General features: G+C 41.4%; 2 protein-coding genes and 1 pseudogene across 3 annotated transcripts in view; 1 reads left to right on the top strand and 2 right to left on the bottom strand.

Annotated features, from left to right (window-relative positions):
- The window catches only part of RRAS2 (RAS related 2), a 63,176-nt gene extending 60,826 nt beyond the window's left edge, over positions 1-2,350 (top strand). The window contains exon 6 of the mRNA XM_016166607.2: positions 895-2,350. Within this exon, the coding sequence (XP_016022093.2) occupies positions 895-982 (88 nt within the window). The 3' untranslated portion in view covers positions 983-2,350. The remainder of the gene's footprint in view (positions 1-894) is intronic.
- A 492-nt stretch (positions 2,351-2,842) lies between these two features.
- LOC118603696 lies at positions 2,843-2,951 on the bottom strand (annotated as a pseudogene).
- A 6,857-nt stretch (positions 2,952-9,808) lies between these two features.
- The window catches only part of SPON1 (spondin 1), a 229,582-nt gene continuing 216,510 nt past the window's right edge, over positions 9,809-22,880 (bottom strand). Inside the window, exons 10-17 of one of the 2 annotated variants that reach the window (XM_016128189.2) lie at positions 22,588-22,663; positions 21,401-21,583; positions 15,581-15,751; positions 15,331-15,498; positions 14,359-14,523; positions 13,821-13,910; positions 13,040-13,303; positions 9,809-11,507 (exon numbers count right to left, since the gene is read on the bottom strand). In XM_016128189.2, the coding sequence (XP_015983675.2) occupies positions 11,344-11,507; positions 13,040-13,303; positions 13,821-13,910; positions 14,359-14,523; positions 15,331-15,498; positions 15,581-15,751; positions 21,401-21,583; positions 22,588-22,663 (1,281 nt within the window). In that variant the 3' untranslated portion in view covers positions 9,809-11,343. The remainder of the gene's footprint in view (positions 11,508-13,039; positions 13,304-13,820; positions 13,911-14,358; positions 14,524-15,330; positions 15,499-15,580; positions 15,752-21,400; positions 21,584-22,587; positions 22,664-22,880) is intronic. The other variant, XM_016128190.2, reaches the window with a different exon arrangement.

Below are 22,880 nucleotides of genomic sequence, written 5' to 3'. Positions count from 1 at the left end.
CTCGTTAGATAGTTTGACAGGTATGTGGAGTGGGCTCATGTTAATTGTGTATCTAAGCTGAATTGACATCTGACCTATGGACTTGTAATTGTTAGCCCCTTGCCAGAGTATTCTCTTTGCGAAGGGCAGAAAAAAGTAGATTATAGTTTTTTGGGGTTTTTTTTTTAGTAGTTTATTTAAACTGTGAGTTCTTTTATTTTTTAATGAATAAAGAATCTTGATTTTGCAAGATGAGTTATTTTAACACACACACACACACAAACTAGTGAAACCTTAAAATAAATTTTTATTACCTATCTGAAATATTTTCTTTGGTTTTGATCCTCAGAATTTGTCTTTACTCATCAGTCCATCAGGAATGAGGGGGAGGCTAGAGGGGCTTTATTATGACAGGCACCATTATGCATTTAAACAAAAGATCTTAAACCTCATAGAACTGTAAAAGATGGGGTTTTATTATTGCCTTCTAAAATACTGAGTCTCAGAGAGGTCAACTAATTTGCCTAATACTGACTTATAGCTAACAAGTGGAAGAACAGGGATAGGAACAGTAATACCTCGGAAGGGTGATTTTATATTGCACTCTAGTGATGGGTATTTATTCTTAAGTATACCTTAGAGTCATGGAATTTTTAATTGGGAAGGGAATTCAGAGGTTACAGAGCTCAGCATGTCATCTGATTTAAGATTCACCCATTAACGAAACTCAGACAGCTCTGCTTTTGCTGGTGTTGAAGCCTTTGTACCCCCCGCCAAAGAGTCACTTTGATTCCCTAGTTGAAAGTTAACATTGAAAAGTGTATGCGTGTACACGAGACTTGTCCAAAAATAACCTGCATTTGTACTAATATATTACCAGGAAGGTCACTATATATAGATATTTCTGTCTTACAGGAAATTTCAAGAGCAGGAGTGTCCTCCCTCACCAGAACCAACACGGAAAGAAAAAGACAAGAAAGGCTGCCATTGTGTCATTTTCTAAGAATCCTTTGAGTTTTAGCTACCAACTGCCAGGAAAAGCCCTCATCTTCTCCTCCTCTCCTTATGGTTTACATCATGTTGGTACCTTTCTAGCCTTAGACAAATGATCACCGTGGTAGCCTTAGACCAAGAAGCCGGCTAATTTTTTCCGTGAAGCTAATCCTATGATCATTTCAAGACAGATATAAAGGAAACACTAAGGCTGCTTCAAAGATTATCTGATTATTTTAAAATATATATCGGCATACACAGACATTCTTTTTTAAAAGGGCTTTCATTTTATTAATAGGGGTGAATCAGTTTTGGAACCTAAGCTGTTTGCCAAGCTGAAGTCGTAAGTTATGAAATAACTTTTAACTTCTGGAATCATATTGCCTACTGTTACTCTAAATAGAAACATAGGGAGTTTTTTAAAATGTGAATTTTTGCCTATCTAAAAATTTTGATGTCACCTTCAGTTAACCTTAATACACTGAATTGAATCCTCAAAAGTGATACATCTCCGACCTTTGTTTCCCAGTGGCCAAAATACCAAAATGCCTATTGTATTTATAGATTAAAAACTGCTTAAAAAACCTTTATCTTAAAGGTGATAATATTCTATGTGGCCAAATATTTGGACTCATTCTGGACTTAGGCATTTCAATGTTCTTGGGTTTTCTAATTTAACTTGTTTCACAACTGTGTCGAGAGTAAAATAAATAATTTCTGTCTTCCTTTTTAAGTACTTCTGGATAAGGGATTCAAAAAAACTAAAACTGTTTTTCTTTGTAATATAAAATATGGAATTGATCTTTCCAGGGTCAGAGATGATAATGTTTTTGCTATATACTTTTATACATTATTTTCTTATCAAACTAGTTAACAAGTATTTTTATATGTTTGTAAGCAGCTATGCTTTCACAGCATATCTTGTGTATATGTAAAGATAAGTATTTAATTCTCACTGTTCACTTTTAACTGACAGAAAAAAGTGAAAACTACAGAAACTGTGGTAGAACTTTACTGGTCCTGGTTGTACCCAGCTTTGGCCAGTCACATAGCTACTCAAGAAACCTTCCCAAAAGTATAACAGGATGAGAATCTGAAATCACTTTCAACATCCCCTACTAGATATTGACTGTTATATCAAGTAGTATGTGTAAAGCTTTTAATTGACGATTAGTATAACTGTGGATGGCTTCCGATTTTGTTTCTAATTCTGTGGATTGTGTTTAAACAATTCAAAAGTATGTTCCTGATTTTGAGATACTAAGTGGTATTGCACAGTTGTCACTTTATTGAATGTGTACAACAGTCTCATGAGGTTTAAAAAGCGTACCCTTGTATAGCTTCAGGTGCTAGAATTAAAATTGATTTGTTATCACAAGATGATGCTTTATGACTTGTTATTTTGAAGGAATGAGTGTTGGAAGAAACTTACGTTAGCTCTAACATAAGGCATTATTGGCTTTTGCCAGTAATGCCTTAGGGTGTTAATCTAAAAGTCAATATTGGTCAGTTAGTGGGTGAACTTGAAGTGAAATGGTTTGTTCTTAATGATTTCTTGAATATTTCCTAAAGTCACTATTTCTTAATTTTTTTTCTATGAAATAACTCTTGACACCTCTTGATGAGATGCATTCACATCTGAGGATGAAGTTTAAAACAGCACACACATTTATTTTAATGTTAATGAAAATTACTGCTGAGGAAGCAAAATACAAATTTATTTGGGTGTTAATTAAAATTACTGCCCTGGAAGATACCACGTTTATCCTGTGGCTTTTTGGTACTATAAACGCTATCACATATCCTTGTTAGTACTTTCAGTTTGGGAAAGGTGGTTTGTTTTTGTTTTTTGTTTTTTGTTTTTTAACAATGCCTATAGCACCTGGTCTTCCTAGGTGGTCTCCCATCCAAGTACTAACCAGGCCTGACCCTGCTTAGCTTCTGAGATCAGGCACCTTCAGGGTGGCATGGCCGTAGATGGGGAAAGTTTTTATCATGGTTAACTTCAGATAAAAAGAGACTGTCTACGTAATATTCAGATTTAATGGGAAGCCTTTTATTTTATTCTGAATAGATGATTGGTAGCAAAGCAAGCCTGAAAGTTAAATTTTGTTATCTTAATTTACTTCATTTTGGATTTTTATTGCTACATCTAGAAGTTCTCTAACCTTTCCTTCTGTAATTGTTTAATATGCCATTAATCCCATCCAATGAATTTTTCATTTCATGCCTTTTTTTCCCCTTCCGTAAGAATTCTGTTTGGTTCTTTTTTTTAATCTCTTCTATGTCTCTCCTCATTATGTTCATGTATTTCTGTTATCCAACCTCTCACGACTGGATTCCCAGAGAATTGAGTCTAATGCTTTTATCTGTTGTTTGTAATGAACTAACTTCTCTTATGTGCATCTAGCATTGTACTAGTGTGTGCCATCGTTGGGAAATTTGAGAAAATAGTCACTAAAATAACTTTTCCTATAGGGCTTAATTCTCCTGCGGAACCCTAGTTGAGAAAGGCTGCTTTGAACATCCGAACTGGTTATAATAGCTGTTACGACATCCTTTTCTACCGATCCCTTCATCTCTATAATTTTTGGATCTCTTTCTATTGACTGATGGGCCACATTTTCTTTTTCTTTTTTTTTTGTTTGTGTTTTGTTGTTGTTGTTGTTGTCTGCTAAGTTTTGATTGGATGCTGGATATTGTGTATTTTATGTTATTATGTTCCTAGATTTTGTTGTCTTAATCTAAAGATTGTTAGGCTTTGCTCTGGCAGTCAGTTAATTTACTTGAAGTTCAGTTTAGTATTTTTGAGGCTTGTTTTTAAGCTTCATGCAGTCTCAAGTAGCTTCTTTTCCAGAATAGTTTAGCTCTGCTACTGGCCATGGCCCATTTGGGGTCTCTGCTGAATGCCCTAGTAATCAGTGAGGACCCTCCAGTTTGGCTGGTGGGAACTGAAAACAATTTGCAGCCCCATGTGAGCTGTGGAGAACATTTTATTCACATCTACTGAGTCATTCTTTGCCCATCTAATAGAGTTTCACTCTGTACATGTGTGTCTTAATATTTAGCAAAACCCCAGTGACCCTATGCTTATTTTTGGAGCTCTTTTGCTGTGTAGCTCTCTCTTCTTCAGAACTTTGCCCTGCAACTTTCAGCTGCCTCAAACTCCCTGATCTCCATCCATGTCTGTCTTTTCAGCTCAAGGAAATATTTGCGCCTTACTTAGAATTCTCCATCCCTTCTGCAATCTGGAGTGTGCCGCCAGGCAGAAAGCCAGGGCAGTTTTGAGGCTTGCCTTATTTCTCTTCCATCAGGGATTGTAGTCCTATGCCGCTTGGTGTATAATGTCTGAAAACAATTGTTTCACATATTTACTCCAATTTTCTGATTGTCTAAGGTAGGAGGGTAAATCCGGCTCCTATTACTCCATGGTTAGAAGCTAAAGTCTCTCCCGTTTGATTTCCATCATACAGTCAGAGGTGCTTTGTAGCCCTCTTCATCTATGGCTTGAAATCTTTTCTCTATAGCTGGGGGGTTGGCAAACTTTCTGATATTTGGATAGTAAATATCATTTTGGGCTTCGTGGGCCATATATATGTAGTAGTCTCTCTGTACCAGCTACACGGCTCTGCCACTGTAGCACTGGAGCAGCCATAAATAATATTTAAATGAATCAATGTGGCCGGGTTCCAATGAAACTTTATTTATGGACATTGAAATTTGTATTTCATATCATTTGCATATGTCATACCAATCTTCTTTTGAATTTTCTTTTAAAAATTCATTTAAGATTGCAAAAACCATTCTGTACAAAAACAGATGGCAGACTAGATTTGATCTGTGGGCCGTGGTTTGCCAATCCGGCTCTTTAGCACATTTAGCATTTGAGGTTACATTTCTAACATTAGGATCTCTTATGTTTCTTTATATATGTGGAAATTCTTTCAAACAGGGTTTCCTGAATTGACAGTCATGAATTTCTATCCTAGGAATTTTCTCCCTATATTGTCGAAGGATTTATGATATTTTAGAGTTGAACATTATGCTCTATTGACATATGTCTTACATTGATGATTCTCTAAATTTGGGGCTCTTGAGTTTTATAATATAAATGGGTTCCTCTCTTTATTATTTGACTTTTAAAATTTGACATAACAAGGTTGCATATATATACATAAGGTCTAACCTGTTCCTCTTCTACAAGTGGTTTCATCACCGCTTTTCTTATTTATTTTTCTATTCCTATGCATAATGATCCCATTGAACAGATAACTGGCAGGTAAATAGGAGGAGGTGATGATAAAGTGGTCACTTTCAATATCACTTGACCACTTATAGGTAATTAACTAGTGACTGCTTAGAAAGTTACAAAGTACTTTTGAGAAAAAAGGTATTTTAACAGATTTCTTTGTATAAGACCTTAATGGTGTTCTGGGGAAATGTGGAAATTGGAACTTTTACTTCCTATAAATTATTCAGTATCTAGTGAAGAAAGATGAGAAGTGACAATTGTAGAGTTAAGACAGAGTGTTAGAAGCGTGCAAAAAGTTGTCTAGTCCAGCAGAAGTGATAGTGTATATTCTTCCTGGAAAATCCGAGGGAGCTTAATTAGAAGTATTTTAATTGGATCTTCACAGGTTGGGAAGATTTGAGGTGGGGCAGGGAGAGGAGCCAATGGAAAGGGTGGGGAAAGACCTGGGTAAAGGCAGAGAGTTGGCAGAATGCAGGATGTATTCTGGGATTAGAACCTTAATTTAAAGGATTGTACGTGCAATGGGAACAAAGTAATAAAGGAGACTCAGCTTGGGTTGTGGAGCACTTTACATAGGATGGGTCTTCTGTATATAAAGGAAAGCTGCCAAGGATTCTGAACAAAGGGTACCTGGATCTAATCTAGTGGTAGAGTAAGCAGCAGAAGTGTGGATTTAAGGAAGGGTGGTCAGGGAAGAGGTATTGGCATCATGGAATCTGTCTGTTTTCGGTTTGTTCTGCCAGTTTTGTCTAAGCCCCTGATTTTACACTGAGGTTACTACAAGGTCCTCTGAAGTAGTCTTTATATTTCCATTTAGTTCTCCAAAGCTATTATTTCAATGCAGCCAAAGCGATGTTTTTAGACCATAAATGTTCCACTGCTGCTTAAAATCTGTTATCATCTCAGTGCACTTGGACTAATCCAAACTTCTTACCATAGTGTCCAAGGAACTGTCATCGTCCTGCTTCTCACATTCAGCCGATTTGCTTCCTTACACCCTAAAACACACACGTATTTTCCAAATCAGTTGCTTCACTCAGCTATTCCAGGTAGCTGTTTCATCCATTTGCTCTTGGCTTAGATGCCACCTCCTTGAGAGACCTAGACTACCCATTCTACTATCACACTACCTCGTATTTACTTACGGACATTTAGAGTCTATGACTATTTTGTCTGTCTTGTCTGACCTAGACCTTAGTCATAAGGTCTGTCTGTAAGGGCAGAACCACATTAACATACAGAGTTAATTCAGGAAGCATTTGGGGATGGGGAGTGGAACTCCAAAAAAAGAGTCTAGGACTAACTACAGATTTGAGATTTACCTATTTTGAGCTAATGATTGAAGATGGAGTAGATTGAAGTGGAGTGTGTATGCGGGAAAGTCCAAAGGTTAAACTTTTAGGGGAAAGGAGCATTTGGAAGTAGAAGATTAAGGAGGTAGCAAAAAGTGACAAGAAGCAGTCAGAACCTGGAGAGAACCAGACTATTGTCAAGGATCGGGGCGGGGGCTGAAAAGCTTTGAGTGTGGTGCAAGAACGGGGGATGAAGAGGCAGCAGTGATGACGGTTCAGACTTTGAGGTTGCTCATAACTTTGAGAAATTTGTTTCAGACATCTGATTGCGGGAACCAGATTATAACAGGTTGAAATGTGATTGGAGGAAGTAAGTGTAGGCTATTACGAGAAATTCTGTGGTAAAATCAGGGGGTGCTGGAGCTATTTTCTTACTCGATAGGGTAGGATATTAAAGGAGTAAGAAAAAGCCAGTGCAGGGCACGCACTTGAAGATATGTAAGTATATAAGTCTGGAAGTAGCTATTACTGTGTAGATGCGTAAGCATTTGAAAGCTTCGGAAGCCTAGGGTTTGCAGGCTGGTGTCCTTTCCCGACTGTGAGTGAGAGTGGCATTGTGCAACGCTTCCCCGACTATCTGTGGCGAAGGGCCCTTTTTAAAAAATTTTCACTTTTACCGTTGTGGACGGATGCTTTTGCCAAATGTAATTTAAAAAGTGAATCACTAGGGAAAAAATTGTACTCTTGGATATTGTGCAATGTCAAATTGTTGTAAAAGTTTCTAAGCGCTTGCTTTCCATTTCTGCATCTCACTGTGGGATGGTAACAAGTGGCTTGTGGTTGTTCTTAGGCTGCAGATCTTGCCTGGAGTAGCACTCATGTTGTGGGTAAGGGAGCGGAAGTTTCGTGTATTTTTCACAAGTCTGCCTTCTGACTTCCCAGATAGGCTAGGAAATTTCTGGTTATGGTCACCCAGTAGGAGTTACATGCTAATACTAGAAAAAAATGGAGGTTCTACTTTTATAAAATCTAAGTATTGTAGTCAGTAATCTTGAATATAATGTTTTCCCCTTTTCCTTTTGCTAATACTTATTTGAAATAAATTATTTGAAGTAAAGAACTCTTAAACACATAACTACTTAAAATATGAGAACTGTTACCAGTCAATTCTAAAGCCAGGAAGTAGTTGAGAACATATTCTGAGGTTTATGGAGAATTTAGAGCAATATGAGAAAGTGTCAATGAATGCTATCTTATGTTATGAGATTATGAATGTTGAATGAAAAGTCTGAAATTACATTTTGCTCTGGTGATACCTGAGTAAAAATATTACATGTATATTTTATTTGTCAGGATATTTTCAGTTATAAGTGACAGGCATGCAACTCAAGCCAGCTTCACCACAGAGTGGGAGTTTACTGGTTTATAAAGAAGTAAAGGACTGGTAGGGTAGAACGCTTTCAGTGACTTCTATGTCAGGATACCATCAGGACTTGCTCTCAAGGTGAGAACTGGCTAAATTGTGGAGCTGGGGTAGAGAAGTCCTTCGGTGTAAGAAGGTATGTATGAAAGCCTGAGGCCAGAAAAGGTGGAATAATTGCCTCCAGCTCTCTCAGCTTTCCAGGGATGTAACAGGGTTAGAACCCAGGTTCCCCTTGCTTCACCGTTCGTTATGTGACTTCTGCCTCTGCGCCCTACAGAGTGTATAAAACCTGAACGGACAGAGTGTCTAAACAGGGATGTCGTTATTTAAATTTGACATTTTAGTATAGATCTGTTGCTCACAGATTTCAAAGGATTTAAATTGAAGAATTATCTTCACACTCATTAGCATTCAGCTGCTATTTATAGTTTGTTACAGCATCTCACTCATTCTCAAAAGGAGCTAATTTATTTTCATTCATTCTCTCAACTTTGGGCAATATGAAGAACAAAATGAATCATTCTGTTATTAAAATTAATAGCACCAAAGAACCAAATAGCGGAATGTCTATGGCTTCCCTGATTCTGTGTTGTAATTAAGGGATTAAACATCGCCATTTCTTTAGGATATAAATATTTAACTCTGGGGGAAAAGGAACTGACTGTACAGTCCTGGTACACTTTAATATTTAACTCCTTTAAATTATTGCCTAGAAAATGTGGTGCTATTTGTTAGGTCACAGAAATAATTTGACATGGAGAATTTTTGTGTATTGAAATTTTAGCCACGCCCTTGACCCGTACTAAGTTTCTAGAGAATTGTGGTCATGTGAGAATGTGTAATGTATCTTTACTTCCTGGAAGAAGTACACAGACTTTGAGTATGCCTAAACCATGTTTAACACACAAAGTTCAAATTAAAAACAGCACGAGATCTTTTTTAATTTTTTAATTTTGGGTCCGAAGAAGCCCAGTCTTTATTCTTACTTGCTACAACAGATTTCCTTCAAATAATGCGTTGGCAAGGTGACAGGTGAGTGACTCAATATCTGGTTAGGGAATATATCTCTGACCTTATTGTAATCTTAAAGTGTGGATATAAATTGGATTACAACTGTTTTGGCATTTTTTAAAATATGTACAATAGTTATAGCTGTTCTTTATATGGCGGTTTTTACTGGGTGCCTTATGATCTGTTTACTATCTCTATTGGAAGTCCAAACAAATTTCATTTTTGTAGTTAAAAGTCTTTATTTCCAAAGTGATTGGTTTGCCAGAAAACTATAAATCACCTAACACAAGACTTTGGTAAGAGGGCGATTTGATGGTTCTTAAATATTCCCCTGGCAAAGAAAAGAAATAATACTTATGTAACAAGAAACATGTTATGAATTCTCAGCCATTAACCAGTTACCTGGTTTTAACTCTCCAAAATTAGGATGAAAAATGTACCCAATAGGGACCAAATAAGAACATGAGACACTAACTAGGGTGGCTTGTCCTTAGGCTGGTGATGCCTAAGTACTTCTAAGGAACTTTGATTTTCACAGGTTGAGAGGAGGAAGTGTGCCTCTACGTAGCTAAGAGTAACGTTGCAAAAGTGGGCAGATTCTGTATCAAGAGTTTTTTTTCTAAGTAGAAAGTTAAATGTTGTATATCTTTATATTATGTTCTTTGTTGGGAGAGAAAGCACTTTAAGTTATACCAGTGATGCCAGAAACAACTCAAAGCTCCCCAAACTCAAGGATTTGGGGGTAAGAATGGCCCCTCCACAACGAGCTTGCAAAAACTAACTATCTTTTCCTGAATATGATTAAGTTGGATAACAATTCTAAACAGACCAACACTTAATTAGCTTAAAAACACAAAAGACAGACCCAAATGAGTTTTTTATTGAACAAGGCTCTCTTGTGTTAAAGAAAATAATACAGATTCAGGGCTATAGCATATATATTTTGTGTTTGGAAATATCCTGATGTATTTAATGCAAATTCGTAAAATAGTGTATTCAAAGCATTGTATGCATCTCATCCATGATACATATTTGGATTAAGCGGAATGAAAAAGACCTGTAACAGAAACCAAACAATTTTTAACAATAAATGAACGAGTAAAAACTGATGGACTCAACTCAGTAAAATGTCCTTTTACACTAAACCTTGGTAGTCAGCCCCCCTGAATTTGGTGTGCTTACAAGTGCTCAGAAGGGTTTGGAAGACCACAGCCTTCCCCATGGATGCGTCGGAGGGCCGGTCTTAGTGTGGAGAGCTGACACAGGTTTGACTTCCCACCAGTTTCTTGCCCAGCTTGATTCTGTAATATTCTTTTCTCCCTAGACTTCTGTTTTTCTTGGTCTCTGCAACACTTTCTACATATAAAAATTTATGACTAAAGAACTCTTTAAAGTACAGAGATAGTATTTTTGTTGGAGGGGTGGCTTGGTGGGCTGCAAGATGTTTGCATAACTAAAAAATATTTTCTTGTTAGAACTGGTTTGAAAACTTGATGTGTGTTGGAAGGTTTTAAAAATTCAGGATTGGGACTGCCAGCAAGGTCAGTTTTGCTGTGCTGGCCTTGGTTCTAGTAAGGATCTAGTATCCGAAGTTTTAGAAGGCTGGCTTTTCCTAGGAGAATTATGGCAAACAACAAAACAAAACAAAATGAATTCCAAAAACAAGGGAAAAATCTTTCGTAGACTCAATTACTCTTTGCATCAGGTCTAAGAACTGGCAACCTTACATTCAAATAAAAGAGCCATCATTTCCTTTGGGGTATTGGGAACCAATATTAGAAGATGAGATAAATGTGTTCATAATTTCTCAGTGAAATTCTGAAAGCCATTCAGCATCCATGTTCCTCTTCATGTCTAACCAGCTGTTTCCCCCAAGAACTATTGATGACTGAGAAGGCTCAACAAAGGGACCTAAAGCTCCTCTAAGTGAAAAGAGATGGGCAAACAATCACTTCCTGCAAGAGAGAGCTGGCTAAAGATGAGAATGAAGGAATCTGCTCTCTTTATCAGATGGGGAATGTTTCCTGCTGCACCCTGGACCGAGGCACATGGTCATTTCCAGCCTCTCCATGTGGTGGAAGCCAGGGTCTCTGCGCTGCTGCCCAGGTGGATGCTCCAAGAGGGACACATTTCCATTTGGTATGGGGTGGCTGACACGACTCATGTCTGCTGGAGGCAGGCCGGCTGAAGACGAGAGAGACCTACTCAGCCTGTGCCCACCAAGAAGTATACAGAAAGATGTCCCTGGCATCCACAGACTACTGGGCGAACCACACTGCGGAAATGAAAACTAGTATACACGATTTAAATTGCCTTAAACAAACAAGCAAACAAACGGCCCAGTCATTGGAGACTGGAATCTGGAGTGCAGGCCTGGAAAACTCGGACCCTTGCTAGCAAGGGTGAACACTGCATGCTCTGATCTCCTTCTTGTCTTTGCAGCTGGTAAACTGGGAGCTTTTGAACCTCTTCTTTACAGTCATGTAGCGTTCCTGAATCCCACCTCCACACAGTTTGGTGCATTCCGACCAGGCTGTCCATGGGCGCATCCTACAGCCTGCAAGCATGAGAAGGCCTGGTTAGGCTAGCAGAGACATTGGGGGCGGAATGGGGGTCCATAAATACTTTGCAGCTCTTCCCATCAAGGGGTGGAATCTATTTCTCCACCTCTTGAATCTGGGCTTGATTATAAGACTTGCTTTGGCCAATGGAATGTGAACAAACATGGTGTGAGAAAAGCTGCTGGTGACCCTTCCACGACTATGTAAGAAAGCCTAGCTCTACTGTTGTTAAGGTCATGTGGAGAAACCCCCCCACCTTCCTATCTGAGGCCCAGAAATAATGCAGGTGAGGCTGGTCTAGAACTTCCAGTCCTAGTTAAGCCAATGGCTGACTGACCACAAAAATGAGGCTAAGCTAGACCTTAGAAGACTCATCCAGCTCAGCCAGCCCAAGTCACTGAACCACAGAATCATGTTAATAAATGACTCTTAAAAAGCTGCTGTTTTGGGGTGGCTTGTCAGTGCAGCAACAGCTCAAGTTGCAGTTAACCACTTCTTTCTCTTATGCTTTGCTCCCCAAATACTTAGCCTCCTAAATACTAAGTAAACCAGTCTAATTTATTATTTTTCATATATAAACATGTACGTACCAAAGGAAACTTCCTTGACCCCCAGATAGTAGGTTAGATCTTTTTAAAAAACATTTCCTTGGTGCTCTGTATGTGACTCCTTTGTAGAACCAGTCACCTTTATAATGATTCAATACTGTATTAAGTTTCATGGAGGAAAAACCCATGGCCTGGTGCCTGCCTGTCACATGGTTGGGCTTAATGAAAGTTTGTTGACTGGCTGACTGACTACTATGTGCAGTGGACATTTTAATATGCAAACAGCTTCCCAAAGGAAAGGTAGTGAACTATAAGATAGCTCCTCATATCTGCATATCTTTCATTGCCATAGGTGGAGGTAGGTTGTCTTACAGAAGAGAGGAAAAAAAGGGGTAATTTGAGCTATACCTTTAAAAATAGTTAAATTCACCATGCCATTAATCTTCACGTTTACACAGGTACCTTCTTCACTGACTCCAGGGCATCCAAAGACCATCCAAGACTGAACCATGAATCCTTCCAAATCATTGTTTCATTGTTTTCTCAATGATCTTGCTTGGCTTGGACCAACTTACTCAGCAGTGAAGCCTCAGATGTGGATTTTATTTTTTAGATAACTGGCCTCTGTGCCTCTTTGGCTACTTCCAAACCACTCAACATGTCCATAGAAGTCATATTCTTGCTTAAAATCCTCACCCACAGAACTAAGACTCAAATCCTCAGCAGGCCACTACACCTCTGATCTGGGCCCTACCTCTCCACCATGGTTTCTTTCCTCTCCCTTTGTACTCTGCTCCCCTGCATCCCATTTATCGTTTAAACATACCATGCTCTTTGGTATCTCTGTACGTGTGTGATTATTATTCCTGCTACCTGGATGCTCTTCAGCTGGCAAACTCCTGCAAGTCCTTCAAGACCCACTCTCATTCCCTCCACTTTGACGTCTCCCAGAATTTCAGCCTCACACTTAGGAGCCGTACCTGGGAACTGCTCCCCATCGGTCTCTTCCCTCAGCTGCTCACTCCTCCGGCTCTCTCGGGCCTCTCTCCAGCGCAGCTTCTGGATGGACTGATTTCGGAAGCATTTCCGGATGCGGCACTTTTTTCGCTGCACGGTCTCTGGGCAGGGCGCGCCTCCAAACTGAGGCTCCATTTGGATCATCCGGGTTCGAATCATGTGGCCTTTCCCACATGACTTGTTACATTCCGACCATTGGGACCACTCGGTGAGCTCACAGTCAATGGCTGGCAAGACACAGATGGGTATGAGTGTGTCATGTCTGAAACAAGGCATGGTCACTTACACTCTCTTTTGAACATCTGAGTGCAAGCCTATGAGAAATGCAAAGCAGGTGCTGTCATCTCGTTTTACAGAAGGAACCGAGGCTCCAAAGGCAGACTGATTTCATCCAGCCCACATGGTAGGTAAGCAGTTGAGGTAGAATTGGTGCCCAAGTCATAACCCACATCTTATGGCCTCTCTATTATTTAAGATGGCTTTGGGGGGACTTTGAAGATGTGTTCAAAGCCTTTTGCCTTGCTCTGTGAGCTTCTAGAATAGATCTGAATCTGGGCAAGCAGCCTAAGTGATAAGGGAGAGGGAGCACAAAAGATTGCAAGTGAAGGAAGCCAAAAAAAAAAAAAAAACAGATTATAGCAAGTGTGTCTAACTTTCCACCACCTAAGAGAGGAGCTCTCTTGGAAGACTAGCCAGAAAAACAGGCTCTTTCTCCTTGAAGATTAGTCCCCATGTAATACATACAGCTGATTACAGAGATTTTGGAGGAGGTGAGGCTGGGAAGCAAGCTTTTGAGGGCCTGGTTTGTTTTCCTGCTGGCTGGTCCTATCAAGGCTGCAAGGGAATAGGAGTTGTTGATTTAGTGTCCACCCTCTGGGCATGGGTAAATAAAATGGTCACCGGGAGGAGGAATAAAATTAAAAGGCTTGGAAAATCCATTGGTCAGACAGCCTTTAATTGGGGGTAGGGGGGGGAAGAGAAAGAACTAAAGTTTACTGAGCCTGTGCTAAGTTTTTCATCTGTCTCCCTTTTAGACTTCATAGCAACTTACAGTTTGTGTGTTTTGTAGAAACAGTGGGATTCTCACTACTAATGAGGGGATGGCTTTTGCTATTGACTATTACTACTGAGGAGAGTTTAAATAATTTTGCTAACACAGAGGTCCAAACCCATGCCCTTTCTCCCCAGCATACGGTTGAACTCTACAACCTAGCAGTGATCCCTGCACAGGGCTGGTTAACAGGGGGACAAGTGGCGGGCTTGCAGGGGCTCCAGGACTTACGGCATTCGGGCAGCATGCACTTTTCCACCTGCTCCAGCTCCTCATTACAGTCCCCAAGTTCAGCCAGAGACTTGAGCATCCGCTGGCGGGTCCGCATGCCCTTCCCACAGGTCACGCTGCAGTCGCTCCACTCGGACCATGGGGACAGCAAGCAGGGGATGGTGTCTAGGCCGAGAGTCAGGTTTGCCACTGAGAACAGGCCCCCTTTACGTTCTTTGATTTCCTTGTGCCTCCCACCCTCTGGCCCACTCTAGCCCCTGGAATAAAGTGAAATTGACCAATGGGTTCAGATAATCCAAATGAACCCCATGGGGCAAGAACTGGCTCAGCGGACTCCTGCTCTTCTTGTCACTCACCTGCATCTCCCATGGCCCCACTAGCGGCCATGCTGTGACATCAGAGGTGGTTCGGTAACATGAATACACGCCTCATCTGAAACACCACTGAGGGTCTGAGTAGGGTCTAGAGACAGAAACATCCCACATGCCCCAGGAACCATGCACTAAAAGATAGGGTCAGTGCTGCATTTTTAAACGCCTAGGATGTGTATGTACCTTTGTGCAGGTGCACATATGTGTAGTGATGTGCGGGCCTATGTGCCTTTGTGCATAGAGCAGGTTTCGTAATCCTTTATGGGGCCAATCAAGTCCAATGTAAAACAAGAGTGGGGGGCCTAGAGTGACTTGGGGGATGTATATCCACCTAAAAGTATTATAACCCCACAAGTTTACTTCGGGGCCTATAAAACAGCCACAGGTGAATTCTATCCATAGGCCATCCAGGTGTCACTCTAGTATTACTCAGGATGTCCTTAAGAGGAGGCCACACTTTCTGTGTCTGACTGATGTCCGCACACCTGTGGCCCTCATCTCGCTGCTAGTGGTGCCCTGCACGGACGGTGGGCCTTGATGGTCGTCGGGAGTGCTGTGGTCCTCCATACCGTCCCGGTCCCCACCTCCCACACCCACTCACGGCACTCGGGCATCATGCACTTCTCTGCCTGAGACATCTCGGCCTTGCACGTGGAGCCATCCGCTGGGCTCATCTTGATCATGCGGTGCCGCTTCTTCATGCCCATCCCGCAGGTGGCGCTGCACTCGTCCCACTCGCCCCACTCGGTCATCAGGCAGCTGCTGGGAGCTGGAGAGTCCCAGGGCATTGGAGTCGCATCGGCGGCCTCGGGAGCCCCGTACCCTCCCTGTCCGCTCGGCGCCCCACTCACAGCACTCCTCGTTGACCGTGCACTTCTCCGTTTCCTCGGTGGGCAGCGTGCACACGGAGCCGTCCTCCGGGAACTGCTTCACGTACCTCTCCCGGGACCGCATGCCCATGCCGCAGGAGATGCTGCAGGGCGACCAGGTGATCCACTCGGACATGGTGCAAGTGGAGCCATCTGTAACACACGGAGCGGACGCTGCAGTCCGAGTGCCGCCCGCCAGGGGGCGCGCCAGACACGACCCGCCACCCAAGGGCAGGAATCAAAAAGGAACCAGCTGGCTTTCACAGGGATTTAGGCAGTTGAGGATAGAAGAGAACATAAAAAGTATAGTATAAATCTTTAAACCAGGGACTTCTTTAAGAGGAAGTGAAATGCCTTTTTTCAGGTGCATGGGGCACTCAGTAAGGATTACTTCTTATCCTGTGCCAGTACATATGACAGATGCTTGGTTGGCTTTACACACACACACACACACACACGCACACACACACATACATATATATATACACATATATATGTGTGTGTATATATATATGTAATATATGTGGGATACGATATAGTTTAACCTACATATAATTTAAGATAAGTCATAATCCATTTTATAGTTTGGGATGTATCACATTTAAGACCATTAAATAAAATTTAAAATTCACTTTCGCAGTCACTAACCACATTATAAGTGCTGACTAGCTATGTATGGCTCGTGGCTACCATATTGGACAGTGCAGATATAGAACGTTCCCATTATGACCAAAAGTTCCACTGGACAGCAGTGGAAAGCATATATATCTATATATATATTCTGAGATACCATAAAGTTCTTTTGCTCAGAGGAACCTGAGACATTAGTTATTATTTAAAGCTACCAGTTCTAGTCTAGAAAAACAGATAATTTTGTTTCTGAGGGTAGAAAGTATGACTGGCCTTGGAACACAGGGATCTGTGTCCACAGGGCTATGTCCACAGGGCTGATCTGTGCCTCAAGGGGAGATTATACCAAATGGCCACAGGGATCTCAGTGCCTCAGCTGAGATTGGTAACAAAGAAGAGAAGACCTCAGCTGCTAAAAAGGGGCAGGGGATGTCTGCATGTGTCAGGAGAAGGGGATATAGAGGAGGAATGAGGAAGGCAATATAGCCAGCCTTCTGCGTTGATATCTTGGACTGTATAATGCTTTGCTCCCGTCAGTGGGTGTTAGCAAAGGCCATGATTATATAGGAGACACTCAAGAGGTTGGTAAAAAAGACAATTGAGCTTCCAAATGTGGCTTGGAGGTCCTGTTTCAAAGGTGGTTGTGGGGTGCTGCTCCTGGTGGAAACGCAGGTTTGTGTGTGTGAATGTGTATGTGTGTGCAAGTGTCACATATGTATGTGCATGTCTTGCTTAGTTCTTTAAAAAGAAGAAAATGAAGTCATCCATCCACCATTTATCCATTTATTCATGTCAGTAAAGACTTACTGAATGCTTAGTTGGTATGGTCTGAGGTTAAAAAGATATGTAAGATATGGGTCTTGTTCTATTCCAGAGAGACAGAGAAATGGGCACATAAAACAGACGATAGTTTCAGGTATTGAAAATAGGACAACAAAGATAAGCCTAAGGAATTGGGGAGCACAGAAGAGGAGAGGATCTCCTTCTGGTAGAAGGAGATTTTACACAAGAGGGCACATCTGAGTGTACTTTGTTGGGTAATAAATATTTACATTTAAGGTGAAGGGAACAGCTCATTCAAAAAAACCTGCACAGAGTGTATATGTGTGTGGTAATTGGAGGTGAAATTTGAAAGGACAATTAAAGTTGGAGTGTGAGGCCAGCCTGCACATGTCTGCAGGCTGTCATTTGTATATGTGTGATATCGATACATTGTTATTTAACATATAGACAATGTAGCTTGACAGTTCTAGTGGTGCGGCAAGAAATCATAGCTGGAACCTGCACGTTAGAGCCAGGGGCAAAGCTAACTAAAGATACACGTACATCCAAAAAGATAAATATGTTCCAGTGTGATCTGGTTGGGGTATATTTAGGGCTTGATAAGCCCCAATTCAGGCTTCCCTCTGGGCAGGCAGAATGCCCTCACAACCAGCCTGAATGTCTTCTGAGAGGAAGAGGTTGGACTCAAGAGGCTCATCTCTTCAAGTATCCTCCGGTGCCTTTACTGACAGCGTGTCTTTTAGTACTGCAGGATAATGTTAACTATGTTGGATGAGTGTCAGAGTGCTCGTTTTTCCAGTCCTTCACCTTGGTTCTCTGCAGGACTGTTTCACCAATAAATTAAGCTGTGGAGTTTGCACATGGGCAATAGGGAGCCACAAATTTTTTATTTAGAGAGTGACATGGTTTGCAAAGGGTCCCTTTAGTGGTACCCTGGAAGTGGGGAGGGATGACAAGGCCTGGCTGGCTCAGATAATTAGGAAGAAACTCTAAGATGTAGTTGCCACAATAAGATGTACACTGATGTCATTAAATTCTTTCCGAATGTCCAAAGGGATCTCATATTCGAAATGCACCCCCAAATAATCAAATGCAGAAGAGAACCTAATGGGGTCCAAGAGAACTCTATTTGGCCTTAAGTGGAGTAGCTTCTGGGGAGCAAGGACCTCAAGTACAATAAGCAGGTACATTTGCAGAAATAGAAAACTCTATCCTAAAATTCACATAGACTCTTAAGGGCCTCCAAATAACAACAACAAAAACATCTTGAAAAAAAAAAAGAACAAAGTTGGAAGACTCACACTTTCTGATTTCAAAATTTGCCACAAAGATATAGTAATTGAAACAGTGTGGTACTGGCATATAGACCAATTAGAATACAATAGAGAGTCTAGAAACAAACCCTCACATATGTGATCAAATGATTCTTGACAAGACTATTTAATAGAGAAAGAACAATCTTTCAACAAATGGTGCTGAGAAATTTGGATATCCACATACAAAAGAATTAAGTTGGATCCTTACTTACCGCCATATACAAAAATTAACTCAAAATGGATCAAAGACTTAAATGTAAGAGCTAAAACCATAAAACTCATAGAAGAAAACGGGGCAAAAACTTCACGACATTGAATTTGGCAGTGATTTCTTGGATATGACTCCAAAGGCCCAGGCAATCACAGAAAAAGTAGACAAATTGGATTTCTTGAAAAGTAAATTGTGTGCATGAAAGGACACTACAAACAGTGAAAAGGCAGTTTATGGAATAGGGAAAAATATTTGAAAATCACATATCTGACAAAGGATTTATATCTAGAATACAGAGAGAACTCTTAAAAGTCAACAACAAAAGACTAAACAACCCAGTTCAAAAATGGGCAAAAGACTTGAATAGACGACATCCCTCTGAACAAGATACATAAATGGCCAGTAAGCACATAGACAGGAGTCTTAACATCATTAATCATTAGGGAAATGCTATAGAAACCACAAGATACCACTTCACACCCGTGAAGATGGCTACTATCTAATAAAAATAGAAAAGAACAAGTGTCGATGGGATGTAGAGAAATTGAACCCCTGTGCACTGTTGGTGGGAATGTAAAATGGTACAGACGCTGGGTAAAACAGTGGGGCATTTCCTTGAAAAATTAAAAATAGTTACTGTGTAATCCGGCAATTCCACTTCTGCATGTACACCGAAGTGAACTGAAATCAGAGTCTCAAGGATATTTGTACACCAACATTCATAGCATCATTATTTACAGTAGTTAAAAATGCGGAAGCAACTCAAGTGCCCATCAACAAATGAACGAATAAACAAAATGTATATATATATATATATATATATATATATATATATATATATATATATATAATGGAATGTCATTCAACCTTAAAAAGGAGGTAAATTCTGCCATATGCTACAACATGGATGAACCTTGAGGACATTATACTAAGTGAAACAAGCCAGTCACAAAAAGAGATTCTGTAGGATTCCACTTATATGAGGTCCCTAGAATAGGAAACTCAGACAGAAAGTAGAATGGTGGTTGCCAGGGGAGGGGGGAGGGGGGTGGGCAATCATCGTTTAACGGGGACAGAGTTTCAGTTTTGCGAGATGAAAATAGTTCCGGAGATGGACAGTGGTGATAGTTGCACAACAGTTCGAATGTACTTAATACCAATGAATTGTATACTTAAAAATAGTTAAGATGGTAAATTTGATGTTACATACCACAATAAAAAAAATTGGAAATAAGAAAAAGTGGGCACAGACCGACATGTTTCAGAACTGTCATTACGACGTGGGGGCCCCCTGAATTAGTGTGAGGAAGGACTGTTCCCTGTGGCGGGGGCAGTTAGAGACCCTAACTTCCACTGCAGGCCTCTGTCAGACAGACACCAGCTCCAGTACCCCCAAAGCGAGCACCTCCAAAGTTTCCTCCCTGCCCCCTGTCTGTTTGTAGGATTGACTTGTCTATGGCAAGGATCACACCCCTCCAAAGTGTCTTAGTTAATTAACCACTGCGCAGCCAGGAGAGGTGTTCAAGGCTGTCCCCAGGAAGAGCCAGAGAGTGAATGACCTGCAGTGGGGTAAGCTTTCTTCAATTATCCTCAGCTTGGAAGTGGTTTTCTTCCCGCCGTACCCCAGCTCAGCCTATACATTCTGTCGTGTTGCCTTGTTGTACCTCTGAGACGGAAGATCACAGAGTAGAGTGTAACCTGTCCAGAGGAGTCACACCCTGGAGAGTCAGCTGACCTTTGCACAGCAGTCAGCTTAGTGCCATCTTAAATCTTGAGCAATCATGATATAAGTGGTGCAAGCTCATAGTTCAAGCCTGACCTTTGAGCAGTTGCAAAGAGAGAGAGAGAGAGAGAGAGAGAGAGAGAGAGAGAGAGAGAGAGACAGCCTGAGAATTCCTGCAGTCAGCACCAAGGTCCTAACGCAAGGAAGTGAGTACCCTGACTCAGGCTGAGGCTGAGGCGGGACATACCTGAGGGCCCGGAAATGACACGGAATAAGGGGAATGGATCTAGATTCAGTGTTGCCCAACCTGTTCGCCTCATTCTTAAAAAGGGATTGGAGTTAAGGCCTAGAAGCAGGCTGATTGTTATCTGTAATTTGTCCTAAGATGTTTGCTCTTTATTTTCTTGCGTGGCTGGGGAAGGAGGGGGGTGGTCAATCAATCTCAAGAATTATTTTCAGTTTTATATCCCACATACGAATGAAATCACATGGTTTCCAACCTTTTCCACCTGACTTATTTCTCTTAACATGAGTATCTCAAGATCCACGCATATTATCCCAAATGGCAGTATTTCATCTTTTCTCGTGGCTTAGTAATGTTCCATTGTATATATGTACCACATCTCCTTTATCTAATTATCTATAACTGAAAGCAACAAACAACCATGACAAATAAACAGAGACTCATGGACACAGACTGAGGATTACTGGTTACCAGAAGGAAGTAGGGGTGAGGTAGATAGTGGTAAAGGGGTCAAATATTTGGTAATGGAAGGAAATCTAACTTTGGTTGATAAACATGCAATGCAATATATATACATACAACATACTGTTGAATTGTACACTTGAAACTTATTTGATTTTATTAATCAATGTCACCCCGATAATTTTTAATAATAAGAAAAGAATATACGAAGCATCCTTTTGATGTTGTATGACATGATCTGTGTTCAGAGTCCTAGAGACACTGTTGGAAATGGGGGCCCGCCCTCGGTGGACTCCACTGAAAATTAGAGTCAGGGTCCTCGTGCCCCTCTAGGGCCACTGCCTGACTGGGTGTGAGGGGCCAGCATCGCCAGGCAGGACCCTCCCTTCCTGAGCTTCTGCCAGCCACTTGCTGGCCTGGGTTGTCTCCTCACCTTCATCGCTACAGCCTGGGCCCATGCAGGGCTGGAAGTCCTGGGTGTCAGGGCAGGGAACGCTGAGGTCCAGCTGTGCCTTCAGCATGCGCTGCCGCATCCTCTTGCCTTTATCACAGGTGGAAGAGCTGCAGGCGGACCACGGGGACCAGTTGGAGTAGATGCAGGTTTCAGGGGTGTCATCTGGGAAGAGTATGTGACATGTTTTCCTTGGGAGCCTGTGGCAGCTGGGCCTGGCTCTCTCCCTAGACAAGCTCATTTAAGAGGCCTGACCAGCCTCCAGGAGTCTGGAACTCCTGAAAGGGAAGCAGCCAGTCCTTACCCTTTAATTATATTTTAGCATCCTGCTAATAAATATCTAAATAACCTAATAATAAGGAAAGATTCTCTTAGTATCTCTTCCCCTCAACACATGAATGTCTTCATTTACAGTCCCTCATCATGGTAGACATCATTTCCAAACAGGTGCAGGCGTATCATAGGCAATTTGGGGAAGCACAGGTGTTTTTGTGTTGCTGCTTCCTCTTCCCAGTGATGCCATATACAGGTGTCATGGTAAGAACAAGGGCGGCCCATATTCACTAAGCACTTATTATGTGCCAACATCATTCTAAGAACCTTACATGTTGTATTTCATTTGATCCTTATGACAACCATCTAGGAGGCAGGTTCTGCTATTGTCCCCATGTAATAGTTGAGGAACCTGTGGTAAAAAGGTGAGCTTCTTGCCCAAGGCCACAGAGGAGAGCCCAGGTTGTCTGGCTCGAGATGCTGTGAGAAAACTTGAACTGAAGCTATGGCTCTGCCATTCCCTCCTGACTGTAGGATTTGGGCTTCACCGTCCTTGCTGGAGTGGATGTACCCACACCTGCCTCACAGGCCAGCGAGAACCAGCAGAGAGGGATCTGAGTACTGTGAAGCCTATGCAAATTCTATGTACATAGTCATTTTAAATGCCCGATACTGTTAATACATATTCCAGGGCCATGCTGGCATCAATCTTTTGACATTTTGTGCCTAGCCTTGGCCTTACTTTGGATTTTCTTGCAAACAGAAATCCACAAAGATGGGACTACCATGTCAAAGGATATAGTATATCTGTGGCTTTTAAAACATGTTAGCAAATTGTTTTCCCAAAAGATCATGCCAATTTACGTTGCCACTGGCAACAAAGGGAAACAACGTACCTTCGTCTTTCTCTTCTGGAGCCAGGTCTGCTACAATATCATCCACGTTGTCAGGTACAATATTGCATTGTTCCCCCTGCAAAGGAATTTTACTTGGAGGGCTCGCATTAAAGAATGGAATGTGTGGGGGAAAAGAGGAGGGAGGATATATAACATCTAAGGCCATCCCGTATACAAATCCTAGGCCATGGTGGAGTTCTGGGCCAAAATTTACAATCAGACTGACTGAAAAAGGAATGGCAAGAAACTCACAGCTTCCTAGTTCTTGACCCATGGCGGACATTAGTAATCAA

Source organism: Rousettus aegyptiacus, unplaced genomic scaffold (assembly GCF_014176215.1).
Source record: "Rousettus aegyptiacus isolate mRouAeg1 unplaced genomic scaffold, mRouAeg1.p scaffold_m13_p_5, whole genome shotgun sequence".
NCBI lineage: Eukaryota > Metazoa > Chordata > Mammalia > Chiroptera > Pteropodidae > Rousettus > Rousettus aegyptiacus.
Note: the sequence above shows the minus strand (reverse complement) of the source record. Positions and strands in the feature narration are given on the sequence as shown.